We start from the raw sequence: 17840 nt of genomic DNA, 5'->3' as shown, positions 1-17840 counted from the left end.
CCACACACTGCCGTTGCCACAACTCTTGAAAGTGAAGGAGTGTGAACGCCCTCCACTAGAGAAGAGCTTTAGGACAACAAGTGTAGATTCTGAAGGGCTTACAAAGAGGTTAGCCTTGTGTGACAGCACAGCTAGAAAGTGGCAAGAGGTGTGCAATGTCGTCAGCCAACCAAAGGATACAAACTCACAAGTGAAGCAGAAGAAATTTGATATATTTCCAGTTCAGCGGTGGCGCAGTAATTTATCCCAGTAATTATCTGTGCACTCCCTTCCCCCATGTACACAGCAATAACAACCAAGTTAATCTTCATTACTAGTACTAAAGTAATTGATGTCACTCTAATGACCTTCTTTTCCGACAAAGGCTCGTTACCCGCTGAGTGGTTTTTCCTGTATAAATAATGACAGCTGTCGTGGGAAATGTATACGCTTTGTTTAGTTCTGTGACTTCCGTCTTTCTTCAGTCCCGTTACATAATACGCAAAAGCACAACAACAACAACAAAAGAACAGCATTCAGTCATTAAACCTGTAGGAACAAAAACACTTAAGGGCTACACCACCAGTCAAAAGTTTGGTCTGGTTGTGTTTATCTCCAGCCGAAGTGAGATTTACTTGAAACTGGTAAAAGCCTTGTGTTCACCCTGATTTCTATTTCCAATTTATATTGTGAGTTTTGGATCCAGTAGAGAAGCAGTTCACATATGTAAGGTTTTAGATGTGAATTTTGTTTTTTTTTTTATAATGAAACTAAATGTACAGCTATAACACCATGGGCCATATGCCCCAAAACATCTCAGTGGTATGTTACTCTGCAGAGTTTAAACCTCTTGCTGTAAATAAGAACAGAAAAAGGGGGTTTTATCCAACTTGTACTAAGAAGTTATTAAGGGGATTGAAGCGGACGAAAACAAGTGCAGCTCAGCCACTGGCTGACTGAAATACTCTCCTATTTACCCTTCACTCTCCAAACAAATACAGAACAGTTTTCAGCTGGGCCTCATAGCGCCAACAACACACCGGGCGAACTAGCAACAGATGCTTAGTCTTAGTCTGTATGAATTATTTTTATGTACTGCACTGTCCATTTGAGCTGTACCTATTCTTGTGTCCAAATTATTTTGTGTTAGTGTTTATTTTGCACATGCACGCTACATGTACTGCAAAATTAACATTTTGACCCACAACCCTCTCCCTGGATTCAATTACTGATCCACTGCCACTTAAACACAGGATATGTTTTACATCAGTCCCTGTTTTCTTTCGTTCTACTGTCATTTTGAGTGTAATTCATCTCCAGAAAGAGAGAAAATGAAAATCTGCTATCGTGACAGCCCTAATACAACACAATGTTTTTCCCAAAGGGATGCAGGCGGGTCATTTTCTGGATTATCCCAACACAAAGGTGTACCCTTTTCAATTGTATGTTGAGACTGCATCTTGCTCAAAGATGTTAATCCTCACTAATTGATTGCATAACCTGTCTGTAGCCTCTCACCCACTCTCTGCTTTTTGGTATCTCCCGTTCATTCACTCCCTTTTGTGTGCCGAGGCTATCAGCATGGCCACAGCACATGAGGCTTCTCTGGGATGAATGGGTGAATAAGCCGTCTATTCAGCTGTGACTTATAAATCTAACAAACACTAAAATAAACATACAAACACGCACCTATGCACCCTCCAATCCGTCAAAAGACGGACACATAGAAATGCTGTAGCAGTTTAACGGTGCATATCTTTAACTCACAAAGTACTTTTACGCCCAGGACTGGGCAGTGTGTCAGATTAGTTACAATTATTGTTTTTTTTACAGTTCTCTGTCGTGACATAATCTGTCGGAGTTCAAATTGCCAGCGCAAAACAAGCTTGAGCAACAATAACAAATAAATTCAACAAAATAACTAGCCATGTTACGTCACTTACACAGAAATTGTTTGTTTTTCCAATGTCTGACAGAGTTAAGTTTGTAAAAAGTTGTAAAAAAACACAGCACGTGAAACAAAGGCATGCAGTAGTATTGCAGTGTGTGTGTGTGTGTCGACGTAGCTCTTGAGCCAGCTCCAAAACCACAACTGCAAAGCTGCAGACTTTAGCTGCCTCGTTGGCAGGACACAGCTTAAAAGAAATTACAGAAATGCCGGCGTTTCATAACTGGCGGGACACGGTGCCCATTTAAACGGCCTGGGTTTGTAAAGGTGTTGAAAATAATCTCCCCCCACATATGGAGCATCAAGCTGCAAACTGATATTTTAAAGAGAGATGGTAAAAACACACCTGTGAAAAAGTTTTAAAGTGTGTAATTCGTAATAAAGTGTGTACTGGTAAAAGCCTAGGTTGAAGCATGAGCTCTTTACATCATCTCCATGCTGTGATGTGTGTGAAATTAAACTTTAATCTGCTGGTTTAAAGCAATAGCGCTGCAAACAGAAAATGCAACAAAGACTTGAAATGTACTTGACGTTGCTATCTGTCACGCTCATTACCTTATATCATCATTTAGCTGCAGTTACTGAAGTGGTGATGTAACGAGGGAGGGAGTCGTGTTTTTTGTGATTTTTCACAAACCCTGAGCCGTCCCGGCTGCCTCTTAAAACTCTCCGATACTAATTTGTGGCTTGGAACGAGCCACGAAAGCAGAATGCTATCTCTCCGCTGCAAAGTTCAATCCCAAACAATGCCTGAGGCCGGTGACTAGAAAGCACCCCGTCTATTCAAACGGATTTGTTTTCCTCATTATCTTATCGCCAGTTGGCGCTACTGTGTGCGTCGCCGTGGAGATGGTGGTAAACACCAACAGCGGGAGGGGTGGTGGAGCAGAGTGAATGGGGCCCTGCTATCAGGAGCGTCCATGTCCCCGAAGCTCATAAAACTTTCAGCACTTATGCACCTGTCTGGGGTGCAACCACACAATATTGGAGGCGAACAGCACAAAGGTTAGTGTCCTGACAACCTGCTTATCCTGCTAAGGTCATCAAAGTCAAAACCGTTTGACACCAGGCTGTTTAGCTCAAAGGCTCAATCGTTGTTGCATTTCTAATTCTTTGTGGCACCAGTAAGTGATCAGTATTGATACCAGCACAAAGAACATCCTTAGGTTCAGTGGCAATATATTTCTCTTTTGTTCTTTTATCACCAGACAGGTTAGAACACTGCAAAGGTAATGCTACACTGAAAACTGAACGCAGCGTTGTTTACATCACAGAGGAAAACAGGGGTTAGTTAAATGGATATACTTTTATGTATTGTTGCAATGCAGTCATAGATTTAACATTTATTAAGACTAAAAATGAGTTTGGTAATAGCACTGAACATAAAGGGTCTCCCTTTACGAGCATTATTTTCAATAGTGAAAAATCTTACAGATATAATCATTTGATAATTAACTCTGATGTAATAGTTGTGTAACTACTGCCATTCCATCATAACCGCACATCTTATTACAGCAAACAGCTTTTTTGTTTTCTGCAGAAAAACCCGCTGAACTAATTAAAACAGAATGGGGGGGGGGGGGGGTCAGTCTGTCTACTCTGCACCAATTTGGTTCTTATGAGTGAGTATTATCTGTGTCAGAGATGGGCCCGACGCTGCACTGATTACAAAAGACATTTGTAATCAGTTGCCTACAATTAGGCAATTAATTAATGAAATTGGTTAAAGGTATTTTTGTCGCCTGCTGTTGCGTAGTCCGGGCTAAAGCTTATGATTTTGCTTGTCCTTTTAACCAAGAGGTAGTTAACAAGGATGGGACAGGTTAAGTAAAGGTTAGATAAAACATGAGTCTTTTTGGGGGGTGGAGTATTCGCCATGAAAAAACAGTCTTCTGATGTTTTAAATTAAGAATCAGCAGATGGATGTATAAAAAAATAACTGCAGCCTTACATCTTTCCAAAATTGTGTAATACAAAACTAATCATAAATACTGAATCACACACTCTTGATGATTTGATTCATTACTTGGCTCTCACGCAGCCATACAGATTTGCATCAACATTAGTGAATAGAAATCAGTTCAGCTGCATTGCATAACCAGCACATGGGTGTTATAGTAGTGTGCAGTATTTTGGGAAAGTTAAACCACTAAGAGGGTTTTTCTTAGTTTCTCAAATGGGATTTGAACACAGAGTATTTATATTGCTCCACATGCATCACATAAAAGAAAAGTCCATGTTGTTTAGCACCCGTACGTGACTTAAACCCATAATTTGCCCAAATCCTTTACTCTTTTTGCATCAGTCTGGGATGGACTTTTATAGATCTGCTACAACCTGTTTCAGTTACAAACTGGAACAAAGAAGCAAACTCAGACTTTCATACAGTTTTAGAAACCACAATTTCAGTAATGTACACTAAAACATATTTGACCAAAAGAACAGCAAACAATAGCAAAGGATCTTGTGTTGAGAACTGAGGGTTGTAGCCACACAAAAAAATGTAGCAAGCTAACTTTTACTAACTTTTAGGAATTGTGTTCTAAACAAAAGTAAAATAAAATCAGCTGGTTCCCATATGACATCGCTATCAGTCAGAAGAATGCAACATCTGTGAAAGGAAGACCAGAAACTTTGCTGCTCTTACTTTGGGCTGTGACCCAGTAACAGCCGTAGAGAGGTCAGGTCTCCCTTGGCAGCAGCATAGTGTACAGGTAGGGCGCCGGTATCGGTGGAGGCCCCGGGGTCCACATCGCCACTCTTCAGCAGCCAATCAGTGATCTCATGGTGACTGAAGCGGGAGGCAAGGTGGAGAACAGTGGCACCAGAACTGTCCTTGTCCTATAGAACAGACAAAGAAGAACAAAGAAAGATGAGATAAGGGATGCTTCTAATATATATATTTTTTTTAGTGATGTCTGAAAAAGTTGCACCGTATATTATACCTTCTGAAGAACCCATCTGTTTTTCTATATTAGGGGTGGGTATTGGCAAGGACTTCACGATACGTATCACGATACTTGAGTCACGATACAATACAATATTATGATATTGCGATATATTGCAATATTCTACATAGTTCACTGAGAAATTTTAAGATGGTTGATAATTCATTGAAGGAATTTAGTCAATATTAAAACAATATCAATCCAAATGGTCCATTTCCAATTTATTGTACTTGTACAGAAAAATAGTGGAAGTCTTTCAAAACATGACTTTTTCTTTTAAAATCGATATTGTATCGGAAGAAAAATTATCACGATATATTGCCATATCGCTATTTTTTCCCACCCCTAGTCTATACCACCTTCCGTTTCCAACAAAGAAGCTAGCATTGCAGCCTGAGGCAGCAGAGTGCCACAAATGAACATCATTACCATCAGATTAAAAAAAAAAAAAAAAAACAGATCAGAGATCAGTAACACAAAGCAAAAGACACAATGGTAAAAGGTGGAAGCTGGCATTGACCAGTCATCAAGTAGATTGTACCACAAGTGGTAACTGATACGTTCAGTAAATGTCAGCCAAGTATCTTATCAGTTAATTTGTGGCATAGCATGAGCTCTTTGTCGCTCTTCTGTGGTCTGTCAAGCAACCCTCGAAAGTAATGGAGACAGTGAGTAAAGGACGGAGATCTTATTACTGGATTTTAGCTTGTGGACCACAGTGTACTGCCAGTGCACAGGATTCAAGTGTGACACTGTGCTGCTGTGTGTGTGTGTGTAAATCATTTTCAAAGAGATTTAATACGCATCAACTCGGCGGCTTAAGCCAGACGCAGTGTCACTTTAGATCCACGAGGGCTTTGGAATTAATCTGATTCATCTTGGGGGTCAGAGTCATCTTGCTCTGTAGGTTTGCCATGGTCCAAAAACATAACAATGTGTCAAACATAATTCTGGTAGACTGGAAAATTACATCCAAGAATACGACAAGTGCAGGAGAGTAAAGGTGTACAGTAAGGATTACCTTTAAAATTATATTTTACAGAGAATGCCACCAGTTTCTTTTAAAAGTTATTGAAAAGCCAGTACAGTAAATTTGACTGATATTCAGAAATAAAATAGACTTGATATTAAGGTACCAAGTCTTTGATTCAGTTTGGATACATAGATGTACATAAAGGTCAAAAGAAAAGGAACAAAAGAACCCTTTAAACAAATGGTTCCCAAAGTTTAGGGGTTAAAACCTTATTGGTCATTTTCTTTACGAATGTTACATCTTGTGGTTAAAGCTTTGGCATTCTGGTCCTGAAGGTAAAGGAAAATATACACCTGAAACACCTGAGCAGTCTAGACTTGCTGTCTCGTCAGGGAGGCTGTCCCTTCCCTTCACCATGCAAATGACTCTTTCCTATCCAAACAAGATTTGCGTTCTTCTGAGTTCCAGCTCGTTTGCCATTTTCATACTTTTCCTGTAAACACCTGCATTTTTACAAAAAAACCCAACGGTTTGTTTAGAAACTCCATATAGGACTTCTCCCTTTTCGGCTTAGTTATTATATCATGTGCTTGTACAGTCGCATTTATACTTCACATACCATCAGGTGACTCTGCTCTGAGTGTAACAAGCAAATCTCATCTTTCAGTCATCTCCAGCTCAGATCTTTTGTGCATGAGCTAACACCAAAAAAGATGCACAACTTGCCCAAGGAGTATTTAGTTACCAGGTTTCACTTTACTTTAAAATTAAATTAACTCTAGCCATTCTCAAAAGGGCTAAACACTTCTTTCATTAGAATAATTAATAATATACCATCATTAGACGAATAATAATGTACCATTTCTTACTTTCATGTCAAACTGAGCTTTATCACAGCTTTCACAAAGCCTCCTTCAAAATACATGCTTTATTGCTTGCTGGTTCAGAATACTTTGCATTTCCCAGCAGGAATGAGGTAATAGAGTCATGAGGGCTCATGAGGTCTAATCCTTCATGTGAAGGTTTAGCTGTAACACGCCTGCCACTAATATTCAACTACGCTGTCATGACATGCTTCTGTTTGCGTCCCCCATCAGTTGCTGTACTCAATCAAAATGGATATTATATTTGCAAATCCTTGTTTTGCATACTTCATTAGTATACGTAGGACATCATGCGCTGGAACAACATGGGTCAGGACAAAACATGAAGTCTAGATTTATTGCGTTTTACAGGGCTCTGTTTACTTCTGTTTTCCATGTTTCATTTAATTTCAAACCATTCCAATTAGAGGGTGAGCACATGTTGACTTTCAGTGTGTACACCGGCAACACAACAGCATTTAGACTCTTGTGAACATCAAGGAGTCTCTTCTTTTTAAAAAAGAAGCTTCTCCTTTGGACTTGAGGCTAAATCTGATATGGTACTTCTTGGGCAGGTGGTTTTGATGTTATATGTTGTTCTAACCAAACTCATAACTAATCCCCACTGAAGATATAGCTTCTGGGGTCTGGTCTTTGAAGACAAGAAGGAACGTGAAGTAAAACATGTTAATGTGAGAGGTAAAGAGCAACACAAAACATATAGAATGTATATGCGATGTGTTATTTGTTTAATTCTCAATGACACAGGTTGAATTTCAATCAAGCTTGAAGTATTGAGCAGGTTGGACGTTAATTGTATGTGTTTAGCCTTGTGTCAAATATTGCACAGGTCTGGTTTCAACTTCAAAATAGTGTTTTTGATATTAAGTGTGTACATTAAAGTCGTTAAATGACCTAAAAGTAGTTAATGGACTCTGGATACATTATGTATAGTTCTACACGGGTGCAAAACAACTAGCCAGGTGTCTCCCACCCCAGCTCAAGTCACTTACCTCAGGGCGACATCCACCCTGGGTCAGCAGCCACTGCAGGCACGCCAGGTTGCCGGTGGCTGCGGCGTCATGCGCCGGGCTCGCCCCGTTGTTGGCCAGGCAGTTGCCCGGCAGCCCTGCCTCCTCCACCAGGAAACGCAGGCAGGCCAGTTTCCCGGCCCGGGCTGCGTGGTGAACGGGCGAAGCCCCCAGCACATCCTTGACGTCGCTGGTGAGCGCCTTCGTCGCCAGCTGCAGTTTCAGAGCCTGCACGTCCCCCTGCCTCGCTGCGAGCAGCGTCTTGTCGCCCTCCACCACCATGGCTTTCTGCAGAGCGGGCGACTCCTTCCTCTGGTTGTGTGCGTTGACCCCGATCGGTTCACCGAGCGGATGGGGTCAGCATCGCAGTCACAAAGCCTCAGATCATGACAGTCACCAGGTAAATTACGCGGGATGGATCGTTTATAGCTCCATGGATGTTTCCAGGGTGATGACGGTCAAAAGCAAGTTCAGTTTCCCCTTCAAAAGCTACGCATTTTAGTAAGCGACACTTTATTTACATCTTGAAACCAAACTCAGTCGTTTAGTTATTATCGGAGCGATGAACCAACCTTTTATGTCGGTATGTTCCAGTTATCCGCTTCTGCTCCGTCTCACACCTGTTGCGCAAGTTTACTTTTCCCCTCTTCCAGGATATTTTTATTGAATTAGTTTATTCCGCCCTTTTGCTGCCGCGTAATTGTCGCCTGTCGCCTACCTCGGAGAATATACCGTAGTGTTTTTCTTCCTATAGCAGATGGCGACATGGGACTCAGCGCCTGTTAAATAATCCATCAGGGGGAGGATCGCTGAGCCTGTAACAGGTTACTGCTTTCTGGAAAGCGGCTCAGAAATTAAAGGAGCAGTGCGGACTGGCTGCTTAGAGCTCTGATCGTAGCCCGACAGAGAAAGTTACAGCCTACAACTGTGATGGTAGGTGTAATTCAAGTGGCTATACATCCACGGGTAAATACTAATTCAGAAATGGGTCATTTGAACGCACGCCCAGTCTTGGTGGCACGCAGTTTCACCGGCATTAATTTTACATAGTGAAGCCAGCATCATTGGACACCTGCAGTTTTCAGGTAGAGGTCCATCTGGTGGCCTTTTATAAAACTAACCCTGACAAATAGTTTGTTGACAGAGTTGAACAATGTCGTCGTACACTATGAATTGATGAGAGAATTTTTTTATTAGGTTTTTAAATCATATTTAAACCCCTATTTTTGCCTTTAGCTCATTACTATGGATAATTATTTTTATATTTATTTTAGAGACGTCGTCTGTTAAACCTGAATGTGTGTGGCTCAGATCATTTATAAATTATTTTGCAACCTTAATCTAATTACCTTAATTATACACTTGCTTGTCAGTTCATTAGATACACTAATGAAAATTAATGTACTCTAATATAATGGTCCAGACTGAATTTTAGATTCATGGGGGTTATTGAGCATTTTTTCATCAAATATCTGAGAGAACTGCCGATTCATTTGTATCTTCACTGTGGAGGCTGTTGTAGAACTTTTTGAATTGTATTGTGATGTCCTGACACATGTTCCTATTATTTTATCAACCCCACTTCAGTCAGTTTGATCAAATCCAGATTAACAAGACCTCAAACTACATGCTTCAAAACGATCTTCCAGTTGAATCACCACCTTTATGGAAATTTACAAGTTTTACTCCTGTGACATAACTCATTGTTATGTCACAGGTAACACTTCCATTTATTCTGTTACATTTATCTAACAAGTGAAGCTAACTAACTAATACGAGTTTTAGATTTAATTCAAGTTTCAATTTTTGAAGTTTGTGTATTGTATATTTTATACTATTCACATTTAAATGGGGTGATTATGTCTAAATGCATACACAGTAGCTGAAATAAACCTCTCCTCAGTCAACCACTGTGAAAGGCTGTACAGCTTACAATGTGAATGGGACCACAACCCAATATAGTTTATATTTTGATAATATTTTGTAATATTTGTGTAGACCTCACCTTGTACCTATATTTTTTATATTTTATATTTTTATATTTTAAGATTATATATGTAACAATAATTTTACTGTAATATAACATAAATGGATGCATGTTTTTCTGTGACCTGTGTAACACTCATCCAGTCAGATAACTAAGCCGACGCCTACAGGTGAGGTTGACCGTTTGTAGTTTGCTATACAGACTCGCTGATAATAAAAACCGCAATATTATCTCATCTTGGTTTCACCCATAGCTTTTACGTGACAGGGTAATTTTCAAAAGAAAGTGGATGCAAATTGCGCACAGACCAGTAAGCCACATTTCCACGCAACTGACATTGAGATGAACTGTAATACTTTCCATCACCAAACGGTGGCAGGAAAGATTCATAATTTGCACCTGCAAAGGTGCTGAGGTGTCAGCAAATCGTTTTGTATTTGCTCACTGAAATCACTGTAAACTCTCACGTATAGGATTGTTAAATTAAAATGAATAAAAAACACACAGCCTACTTGAATACTCTTTTTTTGTAAAGCAAAATAATAACACTCAGCAGTAAAATAACCTATAGGTTAGGGATTTTGTACGCTATGAAAATATAATAATCAATATATGGCGTCAGTTATTACTTATTTGATATTGTATGCTATTTTGATGAAACAATTTGTGGGGCATTATTAAAATAATGATTATTATTGTTATACACAAAACACTTTCTGCTTCAGATCTGGTTCGACACATTTCTCCTCCGTAACAGATTAGTTTGATGGATTTTACTCGCAGGATGCGGCCGGTGGGGGTGGGGGTGGTGGGTCGGGGTCTCGGGGGAGGAGAAGGGCGAGTCTCGTGCTCGGCGCGTGCCTCTTCTGCCCATCTGTTGCACCGGTCCAACTGTCATTGACACCGCGCGCCAATTTGGGGAAGGAGAGGGGGGAATTCCCACGAGCTCTCTGATTAGTGCTAGCTACAATTCCCCAGAGGAAGTGGACAATATTAACTCTGGGCACTTTACATCAGAGCCAGATTATCTTTCATAGATAACCTGGCATAACCCATCATAATTTATACTCAATCATAACTTAAACTGTAGGCATTAACAAGATGGCTATGACGAGTATAGTATTATATAGGAATGTAGTTTATTTTCAATATAAAAAGCTTTAAAGCAGTATCTAGGTGGTAATTAAAAGGTTTTTACGTCGACTAAAATGGCACACATAATAGTTTGTTTGAAAAATACCGCCTGCCTTATGGCACAAACTATCCACAAAATGTACTGAATTGTCTATTTTTGTGTGAAACGTGGCATAGGCTAGATTATTTAATTGCCTCCTTAAACAGGCGTTTATTTTAGGCTGTATCCTCCATCCATCTATTTGTCTGCCTTTTTTGTTAGTGAAATCCTAGCTATAAAGGCAGGACTCTTCTTCGGTGCAGCTGCAGCCTTTGATGACGGCTCTAACACAGGGTTTAATCAAGTGTGGGTAATGGAGGAGTCTTTCCCAGGGTCCGTTAAAGAACTTCCCACAATTTCAAGCAGCGAGAACCCAAATCCCCATTGAAGGGGAAGGGACCTGCCAACGGTTTTCCTCCTGAGCCTGGGAAAGCCGGGATATTTCTTGCACGCGTCGGACGCGCGACAGTTATTCAAATTGGACTCGATTATTCAGAGCGTGGGCCCCCGACTATTGTATGGTCACATCTGCTGCTGAGCTTTACTGCGCGGGAACATTCAAATGAGGACATTTTCTGCTCAAGTCCATGTCTCTGGTGACCAGACATCCAACCCTGGTCACATGACGACGGTAGGAACAGCACAAAGATCGTACAACTGCTCAGTTCGCCCCAAATTCAGTGTGGGGGAAAAATAATATGATGCAAAAAACTGAGCGTAAACCCTGTCCTTGTGGTGTTAATGTATAGGACAGCTACTTTAACGATTTTATTCCCCGAAACTATAACTATATTTTTATGAGCACGAAAAAGGCTCCATAATGAGACAGAATAACAGAATTGTCACTTTACATCATTAACAATGATACTTTATACTTTAATACTTTATACTTGTATACTTAGTGCTTTATTTAATGTGCTCTATTGTGCTCTATTTTATTTTATTTTATTTTATTTTATAGAGCAGTTCCTCGCGACCATCTGCAACGGCTCAGCTGGTTGGCGCGTGCCAGAGACTAATTGCTTTTGCCTCAGTAAACGTAGGCGCGTGCAGGGGAGCAGGGGTCCACCGGTCTATGTTAAAAACCACAGAGAGAATCGTCGCGTCTTTGCCGTGATCTAAAATACCATCTAAGAAAGAAACTTATTGGATATGAACCACGATAAAATCGTTTATATTCCATTTGCTTTAAATTTAAGTTTTATAGCGTCGACAACGATTCACATTGTCTCAAGAGACTTGTATGAAAAAAGGAGACCAGACAAAATACTTTATTAGGCAGCTGAAAGAAGACGCACACACAGACAGAGAGGAAGTTGTTTTATTTACACTTCTTCATTCTACCCTCCCAAACTCTTTCTTTCTTTCTTTCTTTCTTTCTTTCTTTCTTTCTTTCTTTCTTTCTTTGTTTCTTTTGAAACATCAGCATATTTTCACAAGTCTTGAAAGTAGATGGAGACCTCACTTAAACAAATGAAACATAGGCTAAATATAATTTTCTTTCATTCTTACAATAAACGAGCATTATTTGAAGGATTAATAAAGCATTCTGATTTAAACCTCATTGAGACACCTTGCACTCAAGCACCTGTAATTGAATCATATGAATGAAAATATTATATTTTATTGGCAATGAACTTGAAACTTCAAGTTGCATTTCATTCAGTAAACATTGCTTTAGATGCTAGGATATTATAGAGTGGGTATTTCAGGGTAGCCTCTTCGGGAGTGGTGGTAAATAACCAGTGCAGGTGATAAAACTAGCATGGAGCTTTAATCAGAAAATCTGATATGCTCCAGTTTAGTTTTGTTTGTTTGTTTTTTGTGCATAAATTTAACCCACACACAAATTGAGATGCAGTGTTGTAATGTCTGTCTTCTCTATATCTGACCAGTGTATTATACTATAAATACTTCCCCCTCTTCCCTTTATGTTCTTATAGACAGATCTAAATATTTATTTTTAAATATCATATTGGCTCCAGACTGATGTAAGCTTATAAAAGACATAATCACTTTAGCAAATAGTTTATTATAGTTTCCCTCACTATGCTATTTACTACAGTAGTAAAGATTATTTTAAAGAAATAACAAGTAATGTTAACAAAAGCACAAGTTAGCTGGATGCTTGAAAAACAACAGTTGATTATTGTCATTCTTATTAGTTTTCGCAGCTTTAATTCTTCAGTCTCCTTGAACTCACCATGCAGGCGTGTTATCTGTCCCACAGGGACCCAGTCATCCGTGAGCTGCAGTGAGAATTTCTCAGGTCAGACTTTCTCACACTGGGGCTCATTAGCGACAGATACAGGACAAGTGATTTGACAAGACATGCATCATAACTCTGCAGAACACGAAGCCAAAAGGGCTCAAGATTCCATCTTTTTAAGTCTTTAGCAACATCATGCCAAGTTTGATTGCTTTACAGCAGCTATAAATACATGCACTATAAAATAATTTATCTGTACCTCAATACAAGCAAATGAGATATTACTTCTATTATAAAGTCCCATAAACTGGTGTTATAGCTCTGATAACTGAGGTTATCTGCCATTTTTAACCTCTTAGCCAAAACCACATGTCTCAGGTTCCAGAGAACGTTACACGACAATATGGCATGTTCATTTTGTTCATTTTATGAAAAACATCAACTGGCATTTAGTTTAACACAAGTGAGACGTTAAACTGGGGGTATCCATTAAGAAATACAATCAATTCGCAAACGCCTCCAAGCTAAATATCATGTTAAATTGAATATAAATATGAAAAACCTACCTGGTGTGACGTGAGTGGTGCGGTGCTCGTCGTTTAAAGCCCACGCAGCAGCAGCAGGTCTTGCAGGTCTTGCAGGTCGTTGCTGGCTGAAGGCTGCAGTTGTATTGAGCGCCCTTTTGCAACACGAGGTTTGTGGCTCAATGACATAGACGCTTCTCTCAGTGGGCGGGCACCTCTTGTAGACCACACCCGCTCATGGCTCTGCTGTGATCCTGCAGGAGCGTGCAACAGCGCAGAAAACAATACATGTACAGCATAATGATAATACATAGGGTTATGGTTGGACTGTTTTTATTCGTTTAATTTTATAATGAGTCTGCAATCTGACTCTCAACTGTAGAACCGTTTAAACTGCTTGTTGATTCCGAGATATTAATTCGACTTAATTCTGCAAGAAAAGTTACAAAAACACGGAAAAGTGCTTATACGTGTTGACATACGTTAATAAATGTCGTGGCATCACATTTTTAGTTAGAATTTAGTTACAAATGCGATATGGCTGCGTTTGTTGTAGTTTTCCATTTGTATACACAATACAGTACGATAATGAACTAGATATAAAGGGGAAAAAACGTATTTATGGAACATTTTAGACAGTGTTGTAGTTTGGAATAATTCTGTCTACATTTGTATTCTTGATTGACTGCCTACTTCTTAATTTCCCCCCGGACAACTCTTAATGGGCACTGTGTTTCCCTGTAACTTCAAAATCATTTATCGGAGCAGGAAAGACCATCTGCTGCCTTTGTTCTCCTGGCTCGTGCTGTTCTCGTGCCCCTGATAAGGCAGCACAATGACTTCCCCTCGATCCCGAATCCAATATTCAAAAACCCCGCCAACAAGTCGCCCGTCCAATGCCTCCATTGTGGCTGTACGCGGAACGCTGTCACCTCTAATCACGCTGCGTTATTTTTTTAAAATCTAAAGAAATGCATGTTTTAAAGTGGCAGCATCTCTGCTGTGTCATCCGTGACCTCTCAGCATCAGACCGGCGGCTCTGTGCGGAGCGCACACCGAGGCGCAGGAGTGAGTCAGAGCTGGAAACGAGCAGCTATTGGCGGAGAAGCCCATGCGACGCTACAACTTTACCTTTGTCAACTTTGAAGAGGAAAAAAACAAATGCTCGCCACCAGATGTGTGCTTGGAGCTTGGCGTTTGGCTTGGTTAGGCTTCTTTGGATATTCAAATCCTGTCTGAGCCACCCATCTCATTCATGTACAATTACACCAAACTCTTCCCTGCGCCTCTGAAACTACAGACGACGCCGCGGCTTGATGCTTTGCACTGTAATAAAACTTAATTTTCTAAGTGGAAAGGGGGCGATAGACGTGATGAATGACAGAGCGTCTGTATTGTGTTTGAGGCATGCGCTCACTTGCCAATTTATTAGGTACATTAGGGGAAATGAATGCATTCTAATATAACAGTCCTGCACTAAATCGTATGATCTAACGGAGGTTGTGGTTCAGCTTTTGTCTCTCTCCATTTCATTGTGCTAGGATGAATAATAGAAACACTTCAGTCTTTAATTCAATGCAGTTTAACAGCACCACAAACTATATCCTCCAAAATGATCATCTAGCTGAATTACTGCTTTACAGATGCCGTTTCAACAGCAACTAAAGATTAAAACAGTCCTGAAGGAGGATTTCATCCATCATATTTATTTTTTTATTAGTCTTCCTAATCAAGTCATTGTAAGGTTTAAGGTTTTATTCCATAGTTTCTTCCTTGAAATAAATCTGATATCATTAGGAGACGTTTTCTTTGGACTTGTATAAAATAGGTAAATAGTTTGATGACAGTTTTGTTTTGCACCATGTTTTATTTTAAATGTGCTGTATTCATATCCATCTTTTGTTAATGGCTCGCATTAACACGTGACTTGAAGGGACGCCGACGCAGACTTTCGGACGGATTCAGTGACGTCAAATGTACGTGTGTAGCAGAAAAAAAAACTTTTCGTCCTGCTGCGGCAGATGCTTTGTGGAAATGGCGTTGGTTTAAGCGTGGGAAGCTCAGACGATGTTTTTTTGTGTTTTTTTTTCATCCTTCCCTCCGGTGTTTGGACAAAATGAGCAAATACTATAAAATAGTGTTTTATTTTTAGTAAATATTTAACATTTTCTGCACACTCCATTTACTCTCTATATAATGATAAAGTATAAAGTGATATTTTGACTAAAACTGAATCTAACCAAGAGCAATACTTCACCTTACAAAGGAAAATGAGTGTCCTGATTAACAAAGAGAGACTAGAATACACAAAACTGGATTATCTGCAGTATGACCAATGACTTTCTGAAGCTATTATTCATTTGAGAGTTTCCAGTCTTGACACAGCTTTAGTTACAATAAAATCCCAACATTGAATTCTTTGTTTCATTGAGGCACATCCCATGCTATTCTGGTTTTCATTCTTTACTTGAAATGAAGCAGCCAGCAGGATTTATTTCATCTCTCTCTGTCTTACTGAGTCACTTTAAGTAGCAGAGAACAATAACTTCATGTGGAGCCACAAAACCCGGTACTGTCAGGGATCAGTGGGTGACTTCGGAGCCAGAATCGGACGTTACAGGCGCCTTTCACCTGTCCTGTCTTCACACTTTCACGCTCTTCAGCACAGACGGTCACCGCCTCGTAAAGTACCACAACGTGGAGCAAAGGCGTCCGTTAGTTACTCCTCTTGATCTGATTGTTGCTTGACTCAAGGCTTGAACTATGATGTGCAAAAGATTTGAAATCACATGCCTTATTTTACTCTTGCTGATGCTTTCTGGAAAAGACATAAGAATTACTGAAAGAAAGTTAGATTTGTCAGTTTTGGGAGCATGAACTCTGACTGTACCCAACAGGTTAATTCACTCAGAAGCCCAAGTCTGGTTCTCTCACATGTTTAATACTGTTAAAAGGGGGGGAAAGCTGCAAAGTGATGCTCAAGGGGAAATTGTTGAGTTTATAATTCTGTAGAACGTTGCTCCTGATGTTTAAATGTCCTGCATTAATGTTTAATTTACCTTTAAATGCTCTTATGTTTGAGTATTCTTTTAGGTTATTTAAACTGACTCAGTGACTCATCGCAATGTTTCCAACTTTAAATAAATGTTGACTCAAGATTTTGGAATGGAAAGGAAGTGAGTTCAGTTCACCCCATTGTCCATGTTAGTGTCTCACGGCGCAACAAAGCTGCTCCATTATGCAGGAGGTTGCCTTCAATTAGATGCACGCCGTGCATGGGGCTGCGCTCACACAAAATGATGGTTACACACAAGTGGTGGTTCATTTTGGAGTCAGTTAAGATCAACTTTCTGGTTTCTTTGCAACCCACTAAAAGATTTATGGAGGCCACTTAAATGGAAACGGTAATTTTTCCTCCGTTGATTAGAACATGTGTAGCAGACATTTATACAGCCTGAAGCGATGCCAAAGTTGTTTATGTCTGGAGTGAAAACCAAAGGGGTTCAGTTTACCACCACATCAAGTCAAAGTAGAGCCACAGTTAGGAAGGTGGATTTGGTTTTCTTTGTGTTGAAAACCTAGTCAAGTAATTAACTGGTTCATCTGAATAACTGTTGAATAGTTAACTATTCTCTCTGTCATCTGTCATCTCTGTCATGCTTTCAGTTCTAATAAGCTGAAGATGTTGAATGTTTTTAGCCATGGTCAAAGACAGAGGGCTCCAGGATTGCGTTGCCTTGTTTAAGATTTGTGCAAAAAAACTAAAAGAGTGAAAAACCCACGAGCGTGAGACTTTTCCAACAAATCATGGCGTTACAGCAGCAATGAGAATGACCAGTTTTAACCCAAAGGAATATGTATTAGCATCATCTTTCTGTTCTTAATGGTGCAGTTGACGGTCCCCTTTTATTGCCTTTATAACTCAATAAATGTACGCCCTTTATTTGTTTGTAGAAAACAAATAAAGGGCGATGTGTACCACTATTTATCACTCTGTCTACCATCTCTCTACCGTATTTGTCTATGACTCACTTCAGCGCAGCACAACTATACACGGATGCAAAAGAAAACACAAACAACAACAATGTGATAAAATAATAAAGATATCTGTGCATTGTAATATCCAGTACTATGCAAAGGTTTTAGGTAGGGGGGATGCTGTAAACTAAGAATGCTTTCAAGATGGATTATTTTAACAAAATGC

General features: G+C 39.8%; 1 protein-coding gene across 7 annotated transcripts in view; it reads right to left on the bottom strand.

Annotated features, from left to right (window-relative positions):
• espn (espin) overlaps positions 1-8876 on the bottom strand; it is a 42123-nt gene extending 33247 nt beyond the window's left edge. For 4 of the 7 annotated variants that reach the window (XM_047567880.1, XM_047567887.1, XM_047567895.1 and 1 more), the window contains exons 1-2: positions 7725-8875; positions 4575-4768 (exon numbers count right to left, since the gene is read on the bottom strand). In XM_047567880.1, coding sequence (XP_047423836.1) covers positions 4575-4768; positions 7725-8024 — 494 coding nt within the window. In that variant the 5' untranslated portion in view covers positions 8025-8875. Of the gene's footprint in view, positions 1-4574; positions 4769-7724 lie in introns of all 7 variants that reach the window. The other 3 variants (XM_047567890.1, XM_047567897.1, XM_047567893.1) reach the window with 1 other exon arrangement.
• Between the last annotated feature and the right edge of the window lie 8964 nt (positions 8877-17840).

The sequence above is a fragment of the Mugil cephalus genome, chromosome 1 (genome assembly GCF_022458985.1).
Source record: "Mugil cephalus isolate CIBA_MC_2020 chromosome 1, CIBA_Mcephalus_1.1, whole genome shotgun sequence".
Lineage (NCBI taxonomy): Eukaryota > Metazoa > Chordata > Actinopteri > Mugiliformes > Mugilidae > Mugil > Mugil cephalus.
This window is presented reverse-complemented; position numbering and strand designations above follow the sequence as displayed.